Consider the following 24496-nt stretch of genomic DNA (forward strand, 5'->3'; position numbering starts at 1 on the left):
GGGCTCTGGCCCTGGGTCGCTGTGTGGGTCGCACCACAGTGGGGTGGGCGCTCATTGGCCTGTCTTCTGCTGCAGGATGTTGGGCTGCTCGAATACCCGCACCACCCCCGTGACTACACCTCACACCTGTCGCCCGGCTCCATCATCCAGCCCCAGCGGAGGAGGCCCTCCCTGCTGTCTGAATTTCAGCCTGGGAATGAAAGGTGAGGAGGGGCTTGCGCATCCATTGCTCAGATGGGGAAGTGGAGGCCTGTGCTGGTGGGGAGCTCCTGAGGATGGGACGTGTTAAATGGAGGTGTGTCAGCAGGGCTGGAGATGGGCAGGGAAGAGCCACGTGGCCCCTCGGACTTCCCGCCATGGTCCCGCAGGGGTCTCTGGGTGTGTGGCCCAGGTAGGAGGGGATGACCACCTAGAAGTAGGGGAGCAGGGCTGGGTTGCTGGTTTAGAGGGATGTGCCTGCAGCTGGCTTCACACGGGGAGCCCCTTTCCCCCTCCCTCCTCCCTTTTTCTCTGAGTCTTCGTCCATTCTTCAACTGGCAGACGAGGTCCCCTGGGCCTGCCTTGCCTTTGCGAAATCCAGGTGGGAGGGAGCAGACCATGCTGCAGGTGGGGGCCCAGCAGGGCCAGGGCTGAGGCTGTCAGGACAGGCCAGAGCCCTGAGAGAGCCTGAAGATGCCTGAGACGGTAATAGCACTCATTGCTAAGAGTCCTGAGCTTTTCTTTTCTTTTTTTTTGCTGCGTCTTTGGCTTATGAGATCTCAGGTTCCCAGCCAGGGACTGAACCTGGGCCACGCAGGTTCACCTTAACCACTAGGCCACCAGGGAACTCTTGAGAGTCTTGAGCTTCTAACACGTGATGAACTATTATAGGCTGTGGCTGCCCACAGGCACCTAGACAGACAGACTTGCCTGCAGGGAGCCCATGGTCTTAGCAGGGGAGATATTGCAAACACACAGGATGACTTGAAAATGGGGCAGGCGACTTGTTTCCTACTGGGCGGGGAACGGCTGCTATTTGGCTGGAGTGGCTGGTAAAGGCCTCTCAGGGGAGAGACACTTGGCACTAAGTAGCCAGTCATTCAGAGAGCCATTTGGAGAGTGAGGTGACCAGCCATTCAGAGAGCAGGGTGAAGGCATTTCAGGTGAAGGGAACAGTATGTGTAAAACCCTGGAGAGGGGAATGTCCTTGGACTTTTCCAGAGAGGCAAGGAGGTTGGGTGGCTGGGGTTAACAGGTGATTGGGGATCCAGAGGGTAAACTTCACAGAAACCAATGGGAGGGTTTCGAGCTTTTCTGGGCAGGGAGATGGCTGTTAGGAGGAGATGCCCCAGGCACTAAGGAAGGAGAAGAGCTAACATGGAAAGAGCTGGTGTGTGTGTGTGGTCCAGCCTAGCCAGTGCAAAGGCCCTGGGCCAGGAACGCAGCAGGCAAGGTGAACAGGGGCCAGATCAGGCAGGGCCTGAGGGTGGGGGGAATGCATCTGGATTCTTATTCTGAGTTTATTGGGGGAAAAAAGCATGAACTTGAAAGGCGTTTCAACAGGGGCAGCATTTGGACTGTCTGGTCAGCAGCAGCGGCTGGAGGTGGACGCTAGGAGTCCTGGGTCTGCTGTGTGTGCTCAGGCGAGATCATGTCCTCTCTGGGCCAGTTTCCTTCTTGGCCCACTAGGGAGGAGGGTTAAGGAGAATTAGTCACGAGTGATTAGGCTGGACAGCTCCTATCTCTGCATAAGACTGCTGGGCTGAGTTGAGAAAGGGGCAAGGCCAGGTTGAACAGCCAGAGTGCTGGGATAGACTAGTGATAATCACCTCTGGGTGAGTGATGTGCAAATAGCATCACGTGTGTTAACGTCTGTGTTAGACCCACAGTGTTTTTCAGACTTTCCCTATGAATCACCCGGGATCTTGTTTCAATGCAGAGTCAGACTCAGCAGGTTAGGGTAGGACTCAGAAGATTGTGTATTTGTAATCAGCCTCAAGAGGGGCTGATGCTTCCGCTCTGGGGACCACACTCAGGGAGCAGGCAGTCACCAGGACCCTCGCTTGCTATAAACATTGTCGATGAATGCTGTCTCGGAGGAAGACAAATCTGTATTTGAGTCCTGCCTCGCTGTGTGCCCTTGAGCAGATGGACACTCCTTTCGGGGTGGAAGAGGGCGTGGCTCATGGCCGTGCTCAGCAAGGAGGGCAGCAGGTGTGATGTCATGTGCTCCCCCCCGCCCCTGCTGGCAGGTCCCAGGAGCTTCACCTGCGACCTGAGTCCCACTCGTACCTGCCTGAGCTGGGCAAGTCAGAGATGGAGTTCCTGGAGAGCAAGCGCCCTCGCCTGGAGCTCCTGCCCGACCCTCTGCTACGGCCCTCGCCCCTGCTGGCCGCTGGCCAGCCTGGGGGCTCCGAGGACCTGTCCAAGGTAAGGCTTGGCCCCCAGCTGGGAGCTGCTCTGAGGGTTTGGGTGGTGCTGAGAGTGGGCAGGGTGCAAGGGATCGGGTGGGTGTGTCAGGCTGGGAGGAGGGACTGAGCATAGGGTGTGCAGAGGCTGGGCAGCGAGAGGAGGGTCTAGGGATGAGCTTGGCTTCGTGGGCTGTTTCTTGGCTGGAGAGGGGCATCTCCCCTACCCCCGGTTTCCATCCCCGAGTGTTTCCCGCCCTTGGGGACCATAGTGCCCTGGAGGGCTCTTGCATTTCACTCTTCTTTGATCAGAGTCGAGCTGAGATGGAGGGGGAGAATGTGCATAGATAAAGCACCCATAGTTTGCTGCTGGGAGAGGTTTTCTGCCATTCCAATGAACCTCAGGACCGACCCCTAGATGCTCATTTGGTCTCCATCTAAATGGAGGAATCACAGCCAGTGGTTCAGATGCTTCTGTCTCCCAGGGTTGCCCAGCTGCCTCAGAGGCTGCCGTTTCCCTGCCACTGCCTAGGGTGCAGCAGGGACCATGGCCAGGTGACACACTCGTCCTTGGCCGGCTGCATGACGGATGTCCTTTCTGCACGTGCTGAGCGGTGTCACCGTGGTCTTTCGTGACCGCGGGGACACACATTAGCTCATTAACGGCTGCCCAGCTGCTGAGTGAGGTCAGTGTTCTTCTTCCTGCAGCCTCAGCGGGGGTGGGTGGGGACTGGGAGCCAGTCCAGGGGAGGGAAGCGGTCCCCTCGGACCTGCTGGATCTTCCTTCTCTGCCTGACACTGGATGGGATTGAATAGTGAGATTTCAGGCCGAGGCAGGTTCTTTAATAGGGGGACTGGCAGGAAACGGGGTTCCTGGGTTGGTCATGATGATGATGATGATAAACTAACACGGACAGAGTCTCTGCCTGTGGGCCGGGTCCATTTGAGTATCAATTCCATTGTGCCATCTCAGTTGGATGAAGACTGATCTGCGATCATCTTTTTAAAATGTATGTATGTTTATTGGGCTGCGCCGGGTCTTAGCTGTGGCATGTGGGATCTTTAGTTTCAGTATGTGGGATCTAATTCCCTGACTAGGGATTGGACTCACGCCCCCTGCCCTGGGAGCACCGAGTCTTAGCCGCTGGACCACTTGGGAAGTTCCTATAATCACCTTTTATATAGGAGACCCCAGGCTGAGAGAGCCACTCGCCCGCAGTCACCAGAATGTGGGAAGTGGGCGCTGAAGCCCACACAGCCCAGGTCTGCCCAGGATGCTGGCCCCGCCTTGGGCTGTCCCTCTGGCCCTTCAAGCCTGCCATCCTGCCATCCCCTTGCTGGCATCCTCCTCTTAGATTCTGTGACCCCTCAGCCTCCTGGGAGGGATGTTGCTGTTGGAAAAACTCTTCCCTGAAGGGGGTCTTGGGTAGTGGGGGAGCAGGGTGCATGTGGCGGCGGACACAGGGCCATAACCAGGGAGGCTTGATGTCCTCCCAGAGGGACCAGAGCCCTGAGTGGCCCATGTCCCTGTGCTCACATCTGGTTCTGCCTGGAGAACGGGCTGGTGCGGGTCTCTGGTAAGCCCCCGTCAGGCCTCTGCTGCCTGCCTGATGGCTCTGCAGAACTGGGCTCCAAGCCCTCAGGCCTGGGGGTGCTTCTGAGGGTCTCTGGGCCTGACAGGCGCTCTGTGAATCCTTCTGCTCACCCCTCTCCTTCTTAGAGTGCCCCGGGGGGCCTCCTCTCCTTCTGTGAGTCTTTCTCAGTCTCTGCTTCTGTCTCTGTGTCTCTGTCTCTCTCTGCCTGGATGTGTATGTGTATCTGTGTGTCTCTCTGTTTCTCTCTCTGTCTCTGTCTGTTTCTTCCCTTCCTGGACCCCATGGGTGTGGGGGAGTGATGGGCCCTGTGTTGGGGCCTGGCTGGACCAACTCCTGTAATTGCTCCAGGCTGTTAAGAGCATTTGGAAAGTATGAGCGCATTTTGGGCAAGGGAAGAAGCCAGGGGAGAAACACAACTCTGAAGGAGTTCAGATGTTTTTTGCGTCTGTTGTGTGGAATTTAGCTGGATGCGTGAGACAGGAATTTGATGGGATTTTTTTTTTTTTTTTTTTTAACAGCCCTGCTCCCTTCCCCTCCGGCTGTGTTCCTTTTTCATATAAAAATGTTCTGTTTTATAATGCTTCCCTGCCCTCAAGCCTCTGGAGTCCTGTGGCATCAGAGGCTTCCTTTGAACTTCACCAGACTTGGTTCTGGGGACTTTAGAATCATCACAAACAGCACCATTTCTGAAAGTCTCTTTGTCTGTTGGGGCCCCGTTGGCTGAAAGGGACAGAAAACCCATGCAAAACTGGCTTAAACAGGGGTCCTGGCTCATATAACTGAAATACCAGCATTGTTGGCTTCAGGCACAGCTTGATCCAGGTGACATGTCCCTGGGTTCCTGTCTCTGTCCGTTTCTTGGCTCTGCCATCTTGCATGTGGTCTTGTTAACAAGAAAGCAATTTGAGATTCCAGGCCTTCCTCTTCCCACATTCAAGGTCAACAAAAAGAGCTTTCCCTGTGTTTCCACATTTCCAGACAAGAACTGTTTATCTCCCTGCCTTTGAGTAAGCCCCAGCCTATCCTGGAATCCATCATGGTGACTGGCAGAGTGGACTGTGGGTGCCTGAGCCTGGCCCTGCCGTTTCCTGGGTCTGAGAAGGAGGAGGAGGGAGCCCCAGGGGGTCCTCTCCAGCCCTCAAGGCTTTTGCTTACCTCTGTGTCTGTAATTTTACATAATGAGCTTTTCTGTTCCACGTTGGCCTGAATTTTTACGCCAAGGGCATCTGACGGGGAAAATGGTGCCAACTGCTACCTAGCGACTGGTAAGGGCATTGGATTGTTATTTTCCTCCTGCGGGTTTGGACTGAAATGAAGGCCAGCTGCCATTGGGAGAACCATCTGGAGGCCCAGTAGCCGGGCTCCCCCAGTCCCATTCCTGGAAAACTCAGCACTGCAGAGAGCACTCTTTGCCCTCTGGTGTGCATATTCTATTCACATAATATGAAATTAAGCAGGTTGAAGTGAGCGATTCAGTGGCATTTAGTACATTCACGGAGTCGTGCACCATCTCTGTCTAGTTCAAGAGAATTTTCATCATCCCAGAAAGAAACTGTGACCCATCAACACCCACTTCCTCCTCCCCAGCCCCTGGCAACCACCCGTCGGCTTTCTGTCTCTGAGGATTTACAAGTTCTGGCCACTTCACATCAATGGGATCATCCGATATGTGGCCTTTTATGTCTGGCTTCTCTCATTCAGCATCATGTTCTCAAGGTTCGTCTGCGTTGTACCATGGGTCTGTACATCACTCGTTTTTATGGCTGAATCATATTCTATTATACGGAGAGACCACACTTTGTCAATTGATGGACCCATCTTTGCAGTGTTGCTGAGAATAAAAGCCAAGCCTGCACCTTGAGGAAGAAACCATTGAAGAAGACAGCTTTTCCCCATTAAGACTTTAAGAAAAAGTTTCCAACAACTTTTCCAATAGTTCCTGGTCATTGCCAACTGCTTCATCCAACCCCTCTGCTGCCCTTGTCAGCTTTGGGGACGGAAATCTTTTTCCTCATGGCATTTTATTAAAAATTTTTTTCTTTCTTTATTTGGCTGCCTGGGCTCTGCATTGCAGCATGCGCTCTTTATTGCAGTGTGTAGGCTTCTGCAGTTGTGGTGTGCAGGCTCAGTTGCCCTGAGGCATGTGGGATCTTACTTCCCCGACCAGGGATTGAATCCAAGTCCCCAGTGTTGGAAGGCAGATTCTTTACCACTGGACCACCAGTCCTGCTCATGTCATTTTGAGAATTATCCCCAAATTAGATGAGCTGTTTCGGGGTGTCCTGGCTCTGAAAGCCTCCTGTCCACAGTCCTCGTTCTCACCTTGCTCCTCTCCGTCCCTTCTTGGTCCTGGTGGAAGATCAGAGCGAGGCAGGGGAGATGTTTCCTACAGCAGGTAATAGGACCGGGCTCTGGGAACCACGTCACCGAAACCTTTCATCTCAAGAACCCTGAGAAATGATTGAGGCTATTGGGGGAGACCAGCCAAGTTTAATTCCGTGCACAGCTTTGCTTCTAATATCAGGGAGTCGTGGACCCTGGAAGGGACCTCGCTCTTGCTTTCCTGCTCAGCCACATGGTTCTGAGGGATGAGTGAATGTGTGGTGGCGACCTTGTTTCTGCTGTAGGAGCCCCTGCCACCTGGTTGTGTGCTCTGCCTGCTTCTGGAGAGTTCTGATTGAGGCCTTGTCTCTCCTGTCCTGAGCCCTCCAAGCCAAAGCTCTATCACTTTGTGACTGGTGACCTCAGGCATGTCATTGAACCTCACTGGATCTTTAGTTTCATCTGGAAAATGAGGAAAACTGTACTTGCACTTCCCATGTGGGCTGTGACAACTATGTGAGTTAAGAGCATAGCAAGCTCCAATCCTGGCCCTCAGCTTGGGTTTGTAAATAAAGTTTTATTGGCACCCAGCCATGCCCATTCCTGGGTGTCTTGTCTTTGGCTGCTTTCCCACTGCAATGATGAGTGAGTGGCTGGAGCACAGACTGTCTGATCTGCAAAGACTGAAGTGTTTTTACACCTGGCTGTTTACAGAAAGTGTGCTGACTGCTGGGTTAGAGCCATGCCCGACCTGTGCCTGCCAGTTCCTTGCCCTCTCATCTGTGCTGTGGGAATGCAGTGGCAGCCCCCTGGGAGAGCCACAGTCACAGTTGAGGGGTAGGTTGTGCTGAGTAGAATGCCTGGTTCAGTTTCCTAGGTGTCCCTGAGGAGCGTGGAGGGCCACGTCAGGGCCACATTCGGCCCTGTTGAAGGACTTGGGGCCTCTTCTGCCTTTTCCCCAAGGGTTCTGGGTGTGTGGAGGATCTGAGAGTCCTGACACCTGCTCTCCCCCACATCTCAGATGGAAATGATAAGGCCAGAGTGATCCCCAGACCTTTGGGCCCTGTGGGCTTCAGTGGGGTCTGTGTGTGTAGGACCGAGACCCAAGGACAGAAAGGGTGGACTTACGATGGCACCAGAGGGCTTCTCTGGTGGCTCAGATGGTGAAGAATCCGCCTGCAATGCAGGAGACCTGGGTTCATTTCCTGGGTCAGGAATATCCCCTGGAGAAGAGAATGGCAACCCCTTCAGTATTCTTACCTGGAGAATCCCATGGACAGAGGAGCCTAGCAGCTACAGTCCATAGGGTCGCAACAAGTCAAACACGAGTGAGCAACTGACATACACCAAAGATGGTACAGCCTCTGCTCAACTTGAGCTGGGGGGGTCGGGGGAGGGTGGCGCTTGGCAGCCCTGGGGCTGCAGTTGTCCCTGCGAATAATGTGTCCTCTGTCCTCCGGCTGCAGCTGCTGTGGGGGTGGGGAGGCAGCCGCCCGGAGCTACTCCTGGGGCCTCCTCTGCCACAGCTGCCGGCTTGGCCTTGAGGTTCAGGGCAGGGGCCAGGTTTGGGGGAGGATGGTTCCAGCCAGTGCCTGTGGAGCCCTCAGAGTGCGCCAGCCTCTGAGCTTAGTGCTCTGCACATAGGTACTCATTCAAGCCTCACAGCAGCCGGAAAGTGCGAATGGTCCCATTGTGCAGATGGGGAAATGGAGGCAGGTGATATGCTTGTGGTCACAATGATCCTGGGTGGGGATTTGAACCCAGGGCCACATAGGTGAGTGCTCTGGGGGCAAGGACTGGGTTTTATTTTACTTCCTCCTCATTGTGCTCCCAGCAGCCTTGGATGTTCAACAAACTTTTACTAGTGGAATGGAGCCACTGACTCCCTTGTTTGCTTAACACATTTTTGTTTTGTTTTTATTTTTGGCCACATCGTGTGGCTTGTGGAATTTTATTTCCCTGACCAGGGATTGAACCCAGGCCCTCAGCAGTGAAAGTGAAGTCCTAACCACTGGGCGACCAGGGAATTCTCAAGTTGGTTTTTTTTTTTGCCTTTTTTTTTTTTTTTTAGCACATTTTGGAAAATGACTTCATTACACAGAGAGTAACACTCAGTGAAGGAAAAGCAGAAAAACACTGGTAAATAAAAAGAAGAGGTAGGAAGAAGGGTGGGATGAATTGGGAGATTAGGATTGACATATGTATACTACCATGTGTAAAAGAGATAACCAGTGGAAACCTATTGTGTAGTACAGGGAGCTCAACTCAGTGCCTTTTGATGACCTAGAGGGATGGGATGTGGGGTGAAGGTGAGAGGGAGGTCCAAGAAGGAGGGGATATATATGTATAGCTGATTCACTTCAATGCACCGCAGAAACTAATGTAACACTGTAAAGGCAAGTAATACCTCAGTTTACGAAAAGGAAAGTGAAAATATCCCCCTTTTCTCCCACTTCCCCAGGAAATACTTCTGACATCTCTGTTTCCCATTCTTATAGTTTTCTTGTGCGTTTGTGTATATCTTCTACAAAACCAGATTTGTACTGTGTATGATATTGTATAACTTGCTCATTTGGACTGAGAATTGTGAATAAGTGTTCATGGAGGGTCAACTGAGGCCAGGCCTTGGGTATTTGGAGGTTGTGGGTTTTGATGCCAGTTCTCGAGAAGCTTGATCTGGAGGGAGGACACAGACAGGGTAACAGGGTAGGAGAGAGGTGTGTAATGGGAAAAGGGAAGAGGGAGGCCTTTCAGGGAGGTTTGGAAAACTTGCATGTAGGAAGATAGAAGAAAGGATCTGAACTTTGGAGAAGGCCAGGGAGGGGACATCTGGCAGGGGACCAGTGAGGGCAAAGGCAGGGAGGTGGGATCAGTGAGCAACCTTGTGTCTGGGACGTGGGGGCCGGCACAACAGATGCCGGGTGTGTTGGTACCTGAAGTCATGGCTGGAAACGTTCAGTGTACTGGGGGTGTGGGTGCCTCCTGTCCTGATCCCATGCCTATTCCTTTCTCCCTTGCAGGACCGCAGCCTGACAGGCAAGCTGGAGCCGGTGTCTCCTCCCAGCCCCCCGCATGCTGACCCTGAGCTGGAGCTGGTACCTCCACGGCTCTCCAAGGAGGAGTTGATCCAGAACATGGACCGGGTGGACCGGGAGATCACCATGGTGGAGCAGCAGATCTCCAAACTGAAGAAGAAGCAGGTGTGGGTGGGTGGGGGAATGGTGGACCTCAGTTTCCGATCCAGCAGCAGCTGCAGCTGAGAAGATAACATAGGAGGCATTGCAGTTGTTCGCGTGTGATGAGCACTGCCTGTGTGCCGACTCATTTTTACGCCCTTTATGTTTAGTGGACAGGAGAGCTGTTTTGTGTGGTGCTGCCTTTCGGAACTTCCTAATGGAAATGCTCTGGATCTGCCTTGTCCACAATGGTAGCCACTACCCATATGTGACTGTTGAGCCTTCGAAATGTGCCTAGTGCAGCTAAGGAACTGAACATTTAATTTAGTTTAATTTGAATTAAATGAGCTGTACACTTGGATAACCAAATATGGCCACTGTCCTGGATGGCACAGGAAAGAACAGCTGTGCGGTGGACAGTTGATTCTCTGTGCCTCCCTTTTCTCATCTGTAATGTAAAGGAAAATTTCACATGATTCTGGCCCTGGCTCTGGAATCTGGATGAGCTGGACCTCCTACCTCTGCCTCAGAGCATTCACCTCTCTGAGCCTCAGTTTGCTTGTCTGTAAAATGGGCACAGACATGACGCTACCTCATAGGGTTGTGAGGAAGGGACAGAGTCACGTGATGAAAAGAAATCAATATTGTCATTGAAATCAAGGAAAAGTTAACATAAAGAATAATAAGATTAATTTTATAATTTTATTTTTACCTTTTCTTGGCTCTTCTGCTTCCCTCTCTGGCATCTTCAGGTGTCTGCTCAGATGTTCCCTCCACAGAGGAGACCCCCCCCGACCTTTATAGGAGTCCTCATCCTCACCCATTCTTTATCCTGGAGGTCAGCAAATCCAGCCAGATGTGGCTCAATGCTTATTTTTGTAAATAAAGCCTTATTGGCACATAGCCACATCCAATTGTTTACACATCGTCTGTGGCTGCTTTTATGATTCAACCGCAGAGCTGGGTGGTCACAAAAGAGACTGTGTGGCCAGCAAAGCCTAAGATATTTACTTTCTGGGCCTTTATAGGGAGTTGGCCAATGTCATCACCCTGCTGAATGGTGTCACCGTTTGAACGAATGTATAGTTTGTTTTGTGACATTGTGGTCTTTTCATGACTACAGTGTAAAAGCAGGGTTCTTTTTTTTTTTTAAACTTGTATTTATTTAATTTAGTTTTCGATTGTGCTGGGCCTCTGTTGCTGCGTTCAGGCTTTGTCTCGTTGCGGTGACGGGAGGCTGCCCTCTGGTTGTGTGCAGGTTTCTCATTGCAGCGGCTTATCTCGTTGCAGAGCTCAGGCTCTAGGGCGCGTGGGCTTCAGCAGCTGTGGTGCTTGATGCTTAGTTGCTCCACGGCATGGGAAATCTTCCTGGAGCAGGGATTGGACCCATGTCTCCGGCGTTAGCAGGCAGATTCCCAACCACTGGACCACCAGGGAAGTCCAGAAGCAGGGTTCTTGTCTCCTGTTCCCTGCTGTGCTCCTAGCAACACTGGCACAGAGTAGCTGCTCCTTAAAAACTGTGGATTGAGTCAGTGTAACACCTGTCTTGACCCTGGGGGAAGCAGGGTCGCACCTGATTCCCTCCAGGTAAGGATGCATGGGCTCCATGACGGATCTAAGGACTCATTCTGGCCACCATAGGCAGTGGAGGGAAGGCCAGTGAGAGACGCTTCCTGGAGGCCAGTTTAGGGCAGTGTGACAGGCTTTGAAAGTTATACAGGGGGAGGGGAGCATTGATTCCAAGAGACCTCAGGACTGTCACTTGCCTGGGGGCGCCTGAGAATGGTCCAGCAGCCTGACCAGTCAGTGAGGCTTGGCCTACTGCAGGAAGTGGGTGGGTTTCCAGGATGGCAGTGCATCATGTGGGGAGGCTGGGCCCTGATTGGAGTCAGCAGTTATTGCCAAGGCCAGTGGAGTGCTGGGCCTTTAGGTCCCCCAGGCCTGGCTCTGGGGTGAGGCTGAAGCTACAGGCCATGTGCACACCTTTGTGACTAAGGCTGAAAGCCAGGTGGCCCAGGGCAGCCCTCGATAGCCAGATTAAAAAAAAAAGAAATTCCACTTTGGCATTTTTCTTTTTCAAGTAAAATTCACAAAACGTAAAATGACTCTTTGTAAGGTGAACAATTCAGCGGCATTTAGTCTGTTCACAGTGTTGTATGAGCACCCGTTCTATCCAAGACATTTTCATGACCCCCAAAGAAGACCCCTGTGCACACTAGCAGCCACTCCCTTTCTCCCTGCTCCACCAGCCATTAACCTGCTTTCTGTCTCTGCGGATTTGTCTGGACATTTCCTGTAAATGAACCAAACACCACGTGGCCTCTTTTGTCTGGGATCTTTCACTCGGTATCATGTCTTCAAGGTTCATCCACGTTGCAGCCTCTGCCAGCGCTTCATTCCCTTTGTGGCCAGTATGCCACTGTATGGATAGATGGTCCACAGTTGTTTATCTGTTCATCAGTTGGTGGACATTTAGGTTGTCTCCACCTTTTGACTCTCATGAATAGGGCTGCTGTGAGCTTTTGTGTTCCTGTTTCTGTTTGAGCACCTGTTTTCAGTTCTTTGGGTCTGTATCTAGGGATGAAATTTCTAGATCCTACAGTAACTCTGTGTTTAATTTTTACTGTCTCAGGGAGGGTCCCCTTCACTGATGGGTGAGAATCTTCTTCCCTGCTAAGCATGCCTTCCATTTCTTGGCTTAGTTTCTTTCCCACTTTTTGGAGGGATTTCAATGTTTTCCTGAGGGCTGGTTGTCCTTCTGAAAGCCACCACTAGGGGTCACTGTGGGACTGAGGCAGCTTGGCTCAAGCAGCCTGGCTTCTTTCTGCATGGCCCCTCTCGGCTGTATTTTCAAGTTCATAATGGTTTGCTTCATGGTCATGGGCAGCGTGTGTGAGCCTTATGAGCAAAGAACAGTGTTCTCACCTCCCTGAAGATGCCCTGTCAGATTGTATTCCCCGGGCATTGGCCCCCTGTGTGACCTTGGGCCAGTGTCTTAAACTCTCTGGTTTTTGCTTTGCCTTTTTGATATAAAGCAGATAACAGCATGCAGGGAGGTCTTTTATGGTGTTTGGAGGAGAAGGGTCCAGTATGAAGACCACAGGGCTTATGATAATGATAATAATGATGATGAGAAGCTGCTCATTAGGTGCTGAGTGCTTTGTGTGCATCACTCATTTACGCCTCATATCAACTCTCTAGGATAGAACTTTTTATTATCCCCATTTTCCAGATGAGAAAAGTGAGGCTTGGGGGAGTTCAGCCACTTCTCAAGGTTACACAGCAAGTAAATACAGTTAAGTCCGCTGCATATGAACAAGTTCCATTCCGAAAGCACATTCCTAAGTCCAGTTTATACCTTAGTCCAACGAAGTTACGCAGGCTTCCCTGGTAGCTCCACTGGTAAAGAATCCGCCTGCAGTGCAGGAGACCCTGGTTCAATCCCTGGGTTGGGAAGATCCTCTGGAGTAGGGATAGGCTGCCCACTCCAGTTTTCTTGTGCCTCCCTGGTGGCTCAGATAGTAAAGAATCTGCCTGCAATGTCGGAGACCTGGGTTTGGTCCCCTGGAGAAGGGCATGGCTACCCACTCCAATATTCTTGCCTGGAGAATTTCATGGACAGAGAAGCCTGGCAGGCTACAGTCCATGGGGTCACAGAGAGTTGGACATGACTGAGTGACTTTCACTATGAGCAACTAACTCTCAACCAACAGTTAGCCTAGGTACCTAACTAACACAATTGGGTATATAGTACTGTACTATAGTAGGTTTATAATACTTTTCACACAAATAATACATGAAAAAAAACACAAAAAATAACCATTTGTAATCTTACAGGACCTTGAAAATTATAGTAATTACATTACAACAGCTGGCATACAGGGGCATGCTTGCATCTTTGAAAGTTTGCAGCTCAAAGGTTCATATGTAGGAGACTTACTGTTGTAGAAATAGTTTTCCAGTATGGACAGTTTGGCTCCAGAGTCTCCATAGCCTCTCCTGAGGATGACGGTGCATGTGTTTGATGATGGATAATGGGTCACCTTCAGTGAGCCCCCAGTCTGACTGTACATAAATTAACCCATCCAGGAGGCACGGCCATGAGTCCCACTTTACAGATGAGAAAACTGAGGCATAGCGGGGTTAAACTGCTTGCTAATACTCACCTAGCGGGTAAATCACCAAGGCGGAACTTACACCCAGGTAGGCTGGCAGCAGAGTCTGGAGCCAGCCCAGGTCGGGCCCTTCCCTGTGGGAGCTGGGGCCTCTCCAGGGCTTGGAGTTCCTGTGGGTGACTCAGAGGAAATGGTTAGCAGCCTGACTTCCTGTGTGGGGCCACCAGCCTGGCTGAACGGGGAGCCACCCCCGCTGTTGGGGGGGCCGCCTCTCCTTCCGCCTGCTGGCGTGCTCACCACTACACTCTCCCCGCTCCCCACAGCAACAGCTGGAAGAGGAGGCCGCCAAGCCACCAGAGCCCGAGAAGCCTGTGTCACCACCGCCCATCGAGTCTAAGCATCGCAGCCTGGTGCAGATCATCTACGACGAGAACCGGGTATGCCCCATCCTGTCCTTCATAGCCCCGGCCCCACCTTCTCCTGCTTGCCCTGTGCTGGCCACCAGGTGGGAGGCAGGTGTCGCTGTAAAGGATCTGACTCTCTCCCGGGGCCTCAGTATTCCCATCTGTGAAATGGGCATCCCTGGTGACCACCCTCCCACAGATCTGGGTTTGTGAGTAGGAGGGAAGGGGTGGCCACTGGAGACCCATCTTGGTGTGGCTGTGGTTTGGACCATGGCTGGCCTGTGGGATGCAATGAAAATGCAGGCATTAGATCATAGGAGAGCTTCAGGGGCCAATTGATCAGTGGGGGAGATGGGTAATCACTTAGGTACTCAGAAGAAATTCCTGTAATGCAAAGACAGTAGTAACATTATTTGTCATAACAGCAACATTAGTTGAATAGCTCCTTCTTTTCAGGTGATGGGCAAAGTTTTTTTACATAGCAGTCGTCAGAGAGTAGGTATGGTGATTGTTTCCAATTAACAGAGGGAGAAACTGAGGCCCAGAGACATTAAATGACTTGTCTAAAGTCACACAGCTGGGAAGTGGTGGGCCTGAGATTTGAACCCGTGAGCTGTCAGATCCCAGAGCCTTATTTGTCGACACTGGCCTCTGTTTACACTGAGCCCTGGAAAGAAAGGGCTGTTGGGATGGTTGAACATAGAGTCTGTAGCAGACTATGGAGCCTCGTAGGGATCTTTGGAGGGCAGCTGTTGGGTGTCTGAAGGGGAAGGGGCTCAGGGTACCCAAAGTAGAGTGTCTCCCAGGGGGCTGAACCCCCAGGCTGGAGCTGCACTGAAGTGGAATCTGTTATCTGATGAGGTGGTGAGCTCCCCATTTTTCTCAGTCAAACCACTAAGAGCTCAGCTTCAGTGATTTGCAGTTGACTCTTTCCAAATGTGCTCAGGGCCTGTGGATATCGAGTCCCCTCCTTGATTTTACAGGAGAGGAAACTGAGGCCCAGAGAGGGATTGTTCCTTGTCTGCGGTCACACAGTGAAGTGTGACAGATGGACTCCTATGATTCCCCCCCGCTCCTGTCCTTGGCCCCTGGCCATACTTCCCAGCTGTCTCTGCTGTGAGATTTGCCCCGGCTGCTGGATCAGTGCTTAGAGTTCAGGCAGGCGCTGGAGAGTCCATGGTGTCCCATGGCTTGGGTGGCTGACTCTAGAGCCGGGGAACATGTGGTTGGTGCCTGTGGCTGTAGCTCCAGGCAGGAAACTATTGGATCAACTGGTTTAGCTCTGCCATCACCTCTTGAAACTGCAATAGGTGCAGGATGAGACTGAACTTGCTGGGAGCCTGGGAACTGTGTGCCGGGCCTGTCAGGGCTGGTCACCTCTCACACCGTGGCTTCCTACCCAGTCAACACCGGTAACGATCACAATGATAGGAGAACTGAAGGGGCCGTGTGTACTTCAGCCAGATGTCCTAGGTTCAGATCCCGTCTCTACCATTTTCTGGCTCTGTGACCTTGGGCATATTTCTTAAGCCTCCCTGTAACCCATCTTCCTTACCAGTGAAATAATGATAATTATAGCACCTACCTTGTACCAGGGTGTGGGGATTAAATAAGTTCATTATGTAGCATCCTTGGAACAGTGCCTGCCACCATGTAGGTGCTGCTGCTGCCAAGTCGCCTCAGTCGTGTCCGACTCTGTGGGACCCCATAGACGGCAGCCCACCAGGCTCCCCCGTCCCTGGGATTCTTCAGGCAAGAACACTGAAGTGGGTTGCCATTTCCTTCTCCAATGCATGAAAGTGAAAAGTGAAAGTGAAGTCACTCAGTCGTGCCCGACTCTTAGTGACCCCATGGACTGCAGCCTACCAGGCTTCTCCGTCCATGGGATTTTCCAGGCAAGAGTATTGGAGTGGGTTGCCATTGCCTTCTCCATGTAGGTGCTAAGCTTGGGCTATTAATTGTTATTGTCATTGTTCTTTTATTCTTGCCATTGTTTACGTTTTATATGATTTCACTGTATTCTTTCCAGACCTGTATAAGATAGGTACTATTATTCTCTCTGTTTTACTCATAAAAAACCACAGTTCAGAGAGGGAAAGTGACCTACCTGGGGTTGCACAGCAAGTGAGTTTTGAGGCTGGGGATCAGAACCAAGAATGAATTGGCTCCAGGACCCTGTGGCAGAGGGGGCAAAGGCAGAGCTCCTGGAGCTGTCACCCCAGGCCTCCCTGATCCTCAGGTGGTATTGTCCTCTCTTCACCCCAACAGCACTTTAGGCTGGGGACTTTATGCCCATTTATGCTGATTTCATCCTGATGGGGTCCTGACAGTAGGTGAAAGACACTGGCCTTCCCGCAGCCCCCTACTCCATGTTTTCAGATGAAGAAAGAGAAACTCTGGGTAATTTCCCCAAGGCCTTACAGGTAGTGAGTGGCAGACTGGGACTCCAGCCCTAGATCCTGAGCTTCTGAGAGCAGTAGCTTGCCTGGCCAGTTCAGGCGCTCTGGCTGCAGCACACGCGCCCCACATACTCCTTCATTTACGCACTCATTCAGCAGCTGTGTAACTGAGCATCTGCTTGGGCCTGCCACTGTTTCAGGCACTGGGGTGCAGCAGGGACCCGGGCCTCCTGCCCACTCCCAGTGGCTTTCTGGGAGGAGATATCAGTTCAGTTCAGTTGCTCAGTCATGTCCAACTCTTTGCGACCCTATGAATTGCAGCACGCCAGGCCTCCCTGTCCATCACCAACTGCGGAGTTCACTCAGACTCATGTCCATCGAGTCGGTGATGCTATCCAGCCATCTCATCCTTTTTCGTCCCCTTCTCCTCCTGCCCCCAATCTCTCCCAGCATCAGAGTCTTTTCCAATGAGTCAGCTCTTCTAATGAGGTGGCCAAAGTACTGGAGTTTCAGCTTTAGCATCATTCCTTCCAATGAACACCCAGGGCTGATCTTCAGAATGGACTGGATGGATCTCCTTGCAGTCCAGGGGACTCTCAAGAGTCTTCTCCAACACCACAGTTCAAAAGCATCAGTTCTTCGGCGCTCAGCTTTCTTCACAGTCCAACTCTCACACGCATTCATGACCACTGGAAAAACCATAGCCTTGACTAGACAGACCTTTGTTGGCAAAGTAATGTCTCTGCTTTTGAGTGTGCTATCTAGGTTGGTCATAACTTCCCTTACAAGGAGTAAGCGTCTTTTTTTCATGGCTGCAGTCACCATCTGTAGTGATTTTGGAGCCCCCAAAAATAAAGTCTGACACTGTTTCCACTGTTTCCCCATCTATTTGCCATGAAGTGATGGGACCAGATGCCATGATCTTCGTTTTCTGAATGTTGAGCTTTAAGCCAGCTTTTTCACTCTCTTTCACTTTCATCAAGAGGCCTTTTAGTTCCTCTTCAGTTTCTGCCATAAGGGTGGTGTCGTCTGCATATCTGAGGTGATTGATATTTCTCCCAGCAATCTTGATTCCAGCTTGTGCTTCCTCCAGCCCAGCATTTCTCATGATGTACTCTGCATATAAATTAAATAAGCAGGGTGACAATATACAGCCTTGACGTACTTCTTTTCCTATTTGGAACCAGTCTGTTGTTCCATGTCCAGTTCTAACTGTTGCTTCCTGACCTGCATATAGGTTTCCCAAGAGGCAGGTCAGGTGGTCTGTATTCCCATCTCTTTCAGAATTTTCCAGTTTATTGTGATCCACAGTCAAAGGCTTTGGCATAGTCAATAAAGCAGAAATAGGTGTTTTTCTGAAACTCTCTTGCTTTTTCCATGATCCAGTGGATGTTAGCAATTTGATCTCTGGTTCCTCTGCCTTTTCTAAAACCAGCTTGAACATCTGGAAGTTCACAGTTCACGTATTGAAACCACCCGCCCTCCCAGACACACCATGGGTCTAAAGAATTTGCCCCTCCTTGTCCCAGTCCCTCTTTCTTTCCTTTCATCTACCCCCACCCTTTGCTCCAGCCTCATACCCTTGTACTTCCTTGAACACTCAGGCATGCTTCTTTCTCAGGGCCTTTGCACTGACTGCGTCCCCTGCCTAGAGCTCCTTTTTCCCCGTCGGGCTGTCTCTCTCTTACTCCTTCAGCTGTTTGCTCAAATGTCCCCTTTTTGGCCAAGGTCCATTTTGACTCTCTGTTTAATCCTGAAAACCCATCAGCACCTCCTCTCCCTGGCTTTAATTGTCGCCACTGGACATAATTTATATTTTGTTTGTTTATTGTGAATAGAGGCTCCATGAGGGCAGGATTCTTTTTTCCCCAGCTATATCTCCAGTGCCTGGCACACAGTAGGTGTTTCTTAAGTATCTGTTGAACAGATGAATGGATGCCAGAGAGGTGGGAGACTCTCCGCACAGAGAGTCTCTAGTTTTGGGTAGGACTGGCCTGTGTCCCCAGTGGAGGTTGGCGGGGGTCCCCCTGCCTGGGCCAAGCCTCAAGGGCTGGAGGCCGGGTGGGCGGGAGCAGTCAGGACTTATTGCCCCTTGGGGGATCAATCGGATTAAATTTTAATCCTCCTTCCTTCTCTGCGGGTTCCTCTGAGAGGCGGACACAAGGGTCTATCTTTAAATGCCACGCCGGCTGGAAAATGTGGCTTCCTGCCTGGCAGAGCCTGCCTGGCTCTTCTGCAGACTGGACTCAGGTTCATTATCCATTCGGGGCACATGGACGAGGCGCCAGCATGCATGGGGGGAGCTGCCTGTGTGGGTGGGGCCGGGCAGGTGCACGCAGATGGCAGAGCAGGAGGCAGGGTTGCTGCAGGCCCCAAGGGGCAGGAATGGGCAGGGCGGGGCATGACCGGGATTGGGAAAGGCTTCTTGGAACCAGTGGGTGGGCTGTCGACCTGAGGAGTGCCTTCTGTGGGGGTTGCAGCACATGTGGAGGCTCACAGAGGGGATGGACTCTCGTTTGATCTTGAAAGGGAACGTGTAGGGGTTGGAGGTGGAGGTCTGGCGGGTGTGGGAAGAGGCTCACACTTTGAGTTTGGGTACAACAAACACACACAGCACTAGCGAAGGATGTTTACACATCCTTATACAGTTTGCATGGTGCTGGCACTGTAGAAGCCCAGGGCAGTGGGCAATCCAAGCAGACTTCCTGGAGGTGACTTGAGCTAGGTCTGCACAAATGGGCACCCCTGGGAAAAGGTGGAAGGATATTTCCAGTGAAGAGGATGCCAGCCCCTTCCGAAGATGGTGAGGAGGCGGAATTCACGGAGGCAGGGCCCTCCGATTGCTCAGGGATGAGGAGGAAATAGAGAGTAAGAACCAAGTCCTTTTTTATCTTAGATTTTAAGCATCTTTCTAGTAAAGTGTGTATACAGTGTGGTTAGGACTACGCTGGACGAAGATGAATAATTCTATCAGTAATAATAACCAAGAATGTGAAGCATTTTGTAGAGCATCTTGGGAGTCCAGGAACCCCAATGCCCAGCTTCAGACTCCCCTCCCACTCGAGTTGTGATACGGGCGTCCCAGGCTGAGCCCCGCCTCTGCCTCTGTGTCTGTCTAACTAGCCCTGGAGTCCAAGGCTTCCTCCAGGTTCCTGTGCATGTAGGGAGTGCTGTGCTCTAGAGTTAACGAGGGCCCATGAATTATACCTTGGCACTCGGTCACTTCCATCCCGCACCTGGAAAGGTTCTGGACGGGGTCTTTAGGCTGCAGCTACAGATGAGGAAGCTGAGCCTGGGGGGAGGGGTAACTGCTCCCCTGAAACGCTGTAGCACTTGCCAGGTATGGAGGGGAGGGTGGTGCAGCCTAAAGTGGGGTGCAGGGGTCCCAGACTTCCTGGGTGGGTAAGTGGGTACTTCCTGGTGCTGCCTCCTCTCTGCAGAAGAGGACGGTGAGGCTTGGAGCTCAGACTGGAGGAGCTAGAATGGGGGCTTCAAGGGGCGGGGGGCTGGCCAGGGGTCTGGTCAGGGTGAGGCTCTGGCCCTCCTGCCCAAGAGCTAGGACTCTGTGTGGGTGTCTGGAGGGAGCGGTTCATGTGTGCGTGTGTGTGAGTACATGTGTTAACAATGGACAGTTGTTTTCATATGTGCAAATTGTGTGTTGGAGCCACCTTGCGGGGGACGTGTGTGCACTTGTACCCCACACATGTATGTGTGTATTTGTTTACGTGGGTAGACCTACTGAGGGCTCTGTGTGTGTGGGTGTGTGCCTGTGTGTGGCTCAGCATGTGCGGGGCGTGTGATTCCTATGCATTTGTATGTCTGTGCACGTGTGTGCGTTCCAGTGGGATGACTTTGTGTGGATACACATGTGTTTGAGTCAGCACGTGTGGGGCTGAAGTGACTTGCTGAGGGTTAAAGCAGAGCAGACTCCCAGACGTGGGTCCCTGATGGACAGCTGTGTATTTCTCGAAAGCCACCCTGACGGCCCTAGCTCGCTGGAAACCACCAAGCAGATTCCCAGTGGCACCCCGTCCCCACTGCTGCCAGCGCCCTGCCCCTGCAGACTGGACCAGAGAGCCTGGGAGCCGCGATGTGTAGCATGAGGTGGAAGAAGCGCCCCCAGGAAAATGTGAGGAAGTGGGGTGCCAGTTCAGGGCCTGCCTGTCCCATCCTTTACCGGCTACTTGAGCTGTGAGACCCCAGCCTCGGCTTCCTTGTGTGTAAATGAGGCTGATGCTAGAAGCTTCTGCCATGAGTACCTGCAGGAATCCAAAGGGACAGGGCTTACAAGGGATCCAGGCCTGGCACGTGTAGGGGGGTCACCTGGTGTGAGCCATGGCCGTGTCATTACTGTTGACAGCAGTAATAACAGCTAGCCCTTACCTAGCACTCCCCACATGCCAGATCCTGATTTTAGCTCTGATTTTAGCTTGGAATGTGTGTCAGTTCATTTAATTCTCTCAACAGCTGCATGGGGCGGTGCTGCTCTTGTCCCCATTTCGTAGATGAGGAAACTGAGGCTCGGAGGCGGTGAAGGGACGTGTCCAGGACCACACAGCTGGCAAGTGGATCAGAGCCCAGTCCAGCTGCCCGTGTGGCCTTGCTCTTGACCGCCCTGCTGTGCCGTGTTCCAGTGTTGCGGCATCTTTAGGACTGCTCCATGACAGTTTTTCTTTTTTTCCCTGAGTGACCTTTTGGAAATTGAGTTGTCTTAAAAAGGCCCCAGGGCCACTCAGGGCTTCAGCACAGAGCCTGGGGGAAGGCCTGTTAGGGAGCAAAGGAGCTCTTACCGGCTGTGTGACAAGAGTTGGCTGCCCTGGGCTGTGCCTCGTCAGCTGGGCTCCCTGTGGCTTTGGAAGGTCAGGAAGGGTCTCTTCCCTGCTCTCTTCTGCAGGGGCTTCAGGAAGGCCCCTCCCCAGGTGCTTGTGTTCCCGAGACAGGGAGGATGTGATAGAAGATGGTATCCTCTGTGCTTCATAGGACACAGGGTTCCTGAGCCCCCGTATGGGTCCCGGATCTGAGACCCGGGCCCAGGGATGTGATGTGGCAGTTCTAGTGTCCCAGTCTCTCCAGCCCTGCCCTTCCTGTGTTTGACGTCACCTCTTTGTCTCAATGGGCAGTTTCCCATCTCCACAGAGCCTCATGAGTACACATAAACTCCTATTCATTCCTCAAAACCCCGACTGTGTATCCCTCCTTTTACCTTTCTGGAGAGAGTGACTGACCCACTTAATGACTCCCTCGTAAACCTCACGTACCTTTCCTGCCTGAGCATACTAACCTGCCATCACTGCTCATGACTAACTGCCCACTAGCCTCGGTTTATTGCAGACAGAGGCTAATATTATTCGTTTTGTTTCATGCCGTGGTGCTTAATACAGAGTGGCTGCTCAAATGTTTGTGGAAGCGACCCTGTCCTCTTGCCACCCTATACCCAGTCCTTCTGGTCCAGCTAGGGAATTCTTCCATCTTTGGTCCCCCATGGCTGACAGTTTCTGGCTTTGTGATGTGAGCAGGGCTGGGGTGGTTTGCGGTGACTGCCAGACGGGTACCTGCCACAACTGAAAGAAGATGCGGGACCTAAATCTAGGGGAGGCCCTGGATAGGACTAGCTCTTGTCTTTCTCCCTTCTTGGAGCCTGGAGCTCAGAAGAAAGACTTATTATACTATTTTCCTGTGCCTCAGTTTCATCATCTGTAAAATGGGGATATTTCTATCTCCCTGACTCCGTGTTATGTGTGATTCAAATACTACTAATGCATGCTGTGTACCCAATGCTTGACTCATAGTAGGTTCTCAATAAAATGGCCATCATTAATGATAATCATCTGCACCGCCTCCCCCCCCCCGCCCCCCCGCAAGATTTTTTGGCCCCCAGCCACACTCTGAGGCTGCTGCCCTCAGGGTTCTGGCTTTGCACAAAGGGGGCCGAGATCATGGCTTGTTCTTGGGTGGGCTGGGCCCAGGGCTCTAGGCAGAGCCGTCCTCGGCGCCAGCTTGAGCCCACCTACATACCTGCCCCCTGGCACGGGGGCTGGGGGAGGGGTGAGGCTGGCCTTCAGCATGCCTCCCCACTGCTGTGACACCTGGGCCTCAAATTCTGTTGTTAGCCATGTCCTCTGGGGCTCTGGGTCACCCCTGTATGGTGGATCTGGATTAGGGGGTCACTGGGGGAGGCTTTCGACCTGATGATGGTGAGTTGCTTGGCCTGCCCTGCCCGTCCACGCCGAGTCCTGGCTGGTCTCCGAGTTGGGCTGAGTGATAAGCACCCAGCCTGTCCTGGGTCACGGGAGGGTCTCAGGTCTCCCACGTGTGCACTGTGGGCACCCCGCTTTCCATCTGATAGAGACATCCCCCGAAGCCACCTTTCCCAGCTCTGTGCCCACCCCATCCCCTGGCTGGCCCAGCCAAGCGGGCCCTGTGGTCCCAGAACTGGGGGCCTGGCACGGACACAACGTGTCCTTCATGGTCAGGGTCCAGCCTGTTGAATTCGCAGTCACCTAGCCCTTTCTGCCATGCGCTCCTGTTTTCCTAATAAGTCCTGAGCTGTGAGTGGGGAGGGAGGCGGGGAGCTCCAGGGCAGCTCAGAAATAGTCACATGATTGTGAAATAGAAGAATCCTAGAAAGGGTATCTTCCCCATGCCTCTATCTCGCCCTCTCTCCCCCTCCTCCTCCCCACTCACTGGCGGCACCAGCTCCGAGGTAATTGGAGACACTCAGCCAGCTTCCAGGCTTCCAAGGCAGAGGAAGGCAACTCGAGGCCTGGCCGGGGATCTGTGCCCACCCCGGGCCCTGGGTGAGGGGGGCGCGTCGAGCTGGGGGCTTCGGGGGAGCCGGCACCGGAGAACAGGGTGTGTTTGTTTGAATCGAAACTTGGCGGGCTTGCCAGGGCTGCTGTGGGGATGCTCAGGCCTCTCTGTGTTGGTCTGCAGCCCAGGGAGGGCTGGCGAGGGGGACCTTCCCCGCCCCCCACCCCCACCCCTGGGGCCTGGATGGGCGTGCTGGGCTGGGCAGCTGCTTGGTGTTCCAGGAGGAGGCCTCTATTTATAATCTGTTCTCTGTGTGTGTGTGTGTGCGTGCGCCTTGGGTGTCTTTTTTTTTTTTTTTTAATTCTTCCTCTTCTCCGTCCCTCTGCAGAAGAAGGCCGAGGCTGCACATCGGATTCTGGAAGGCCTGGGGCCCCAGGTGGAGCTGGTGAGCTGGGGAACAGGGTGGGGTGCTCTGGGAAGCGGGGGGTTAGCTAGAGAGGTGGACGGGGCGGGGCGGCAGGTGGGTGTGGAGAAAAGGAGGAAGTTGTCTGTTGCCAAGCTGCTCTGTCCTCTGGAGGAGGCAGGAAATCCACCCTCTGATAAGAGGGACAGGCAGATAACAGTGGGCAGGTGGGCTGGGCCGCGCTGGGTGCAAGGTGGGGGTATGTCAGTCCTCCGGCTCTGCTCCCAAGCCCGGCCAGTCAAGCTGTAAGATTGACCAGTTGGAGTCCAACCCGTGCGGTCTGGCTGATTGCAGAAAGCCCGTGCTCCGGGCCGGGTGATCTGGGTTCGTCTCGCAGGTCTGTTGCTTCCTAGCTGTGTGACCCTGAGCAGGTGTCTTAACCTCTCTGTGCCCTGTTTCCTTGTCTGTAAACTGGGATGGATAATCGCACATACCCATTAGTGAAGATGAGCCATACACCCTTTTGTCAAGCCCTGAACATGCCACCCCTTAGACAGTAAGGGTGGAGGGTTAGTTGTTACTGTTACCACTGTCAGTGTCATTTTGCTGATGGGAAGATGCTACGTCGGCAGCAGAGACTGGAAGCAGACCAGGCCTCTTCTGTCTCAGGCACCTGTCATCCTCTTGTGTCACCAAGGATAGGAAGCACGGGAGCGCGGAAACTCCCGGCTGGTGGCTTTGGAGTCCTGGGAGAGATGGCCAGAGCTCCCGCCTGCCCGGGACCTGGGCGTGGGTGTCCCATGGTGCGGGTGGGTGCAGAGATGGTGGGCACAGCATGGGGGATGCGCCTGCTGGATGGTGCGAGGGTCTCTGCATGTGTGTACCGGGTGGGGGGCGGAAATAAAGTTTTACGCATTTGGAGCCTAATTTTAAACTTGGCCCCAC

General features: G+C 52.8%; 1 protein-coding gene across 28 annotated transcripts in view; it reads left to right on the forward strand.

The window, feature by feature from the left end:
* NCOR2 (nuclear receptor corepressor 2) overlaps positions 1–24496 on the forward strand; it is a 235426-nt gene that overhangs the window by 85928 nt on the left and 125002 nt on the right. For all 28 annotated transcript variants that reach the window (XM_060401093.1, XM_042234520.1, XM_042234523.1 and 25 more), the window contains 5 exons: positions 76–203; positions 2232–2409; positions 9325–9504; positions 13919–14032; positions 23537–23593. In XM_060401093.1, the coding sequence (XP_060257076.1) occupies positions 76–203; positions 2232–2409; positions 9325–9504; positions 13919–14032; positions 23537–23593 (657 nt within the window). The remainder of the gene's footprint in view (positions 1–75; positions 204–2231; positions 2410–9324; positions 9505–13918; positions 14033–23536; positions 23594–24496) is intronic.

Source organism: Ovis aries, chromosome 17 (genome assembly GCF_016772045.2).
Source record: "Ovis aries strain OAR_USU_Benz2616 breed Rambouillet chromosome 17, ARS-UI_Ramb_v3.0, whole genome shotgun sequence".
NCBI classification, from domain to species: domain Eukaryota; kingdom Metazoa; phylum Chordata; class Mammalia; order Artiodactyla; family Bovidae; genus Ovis; species Ovis aries.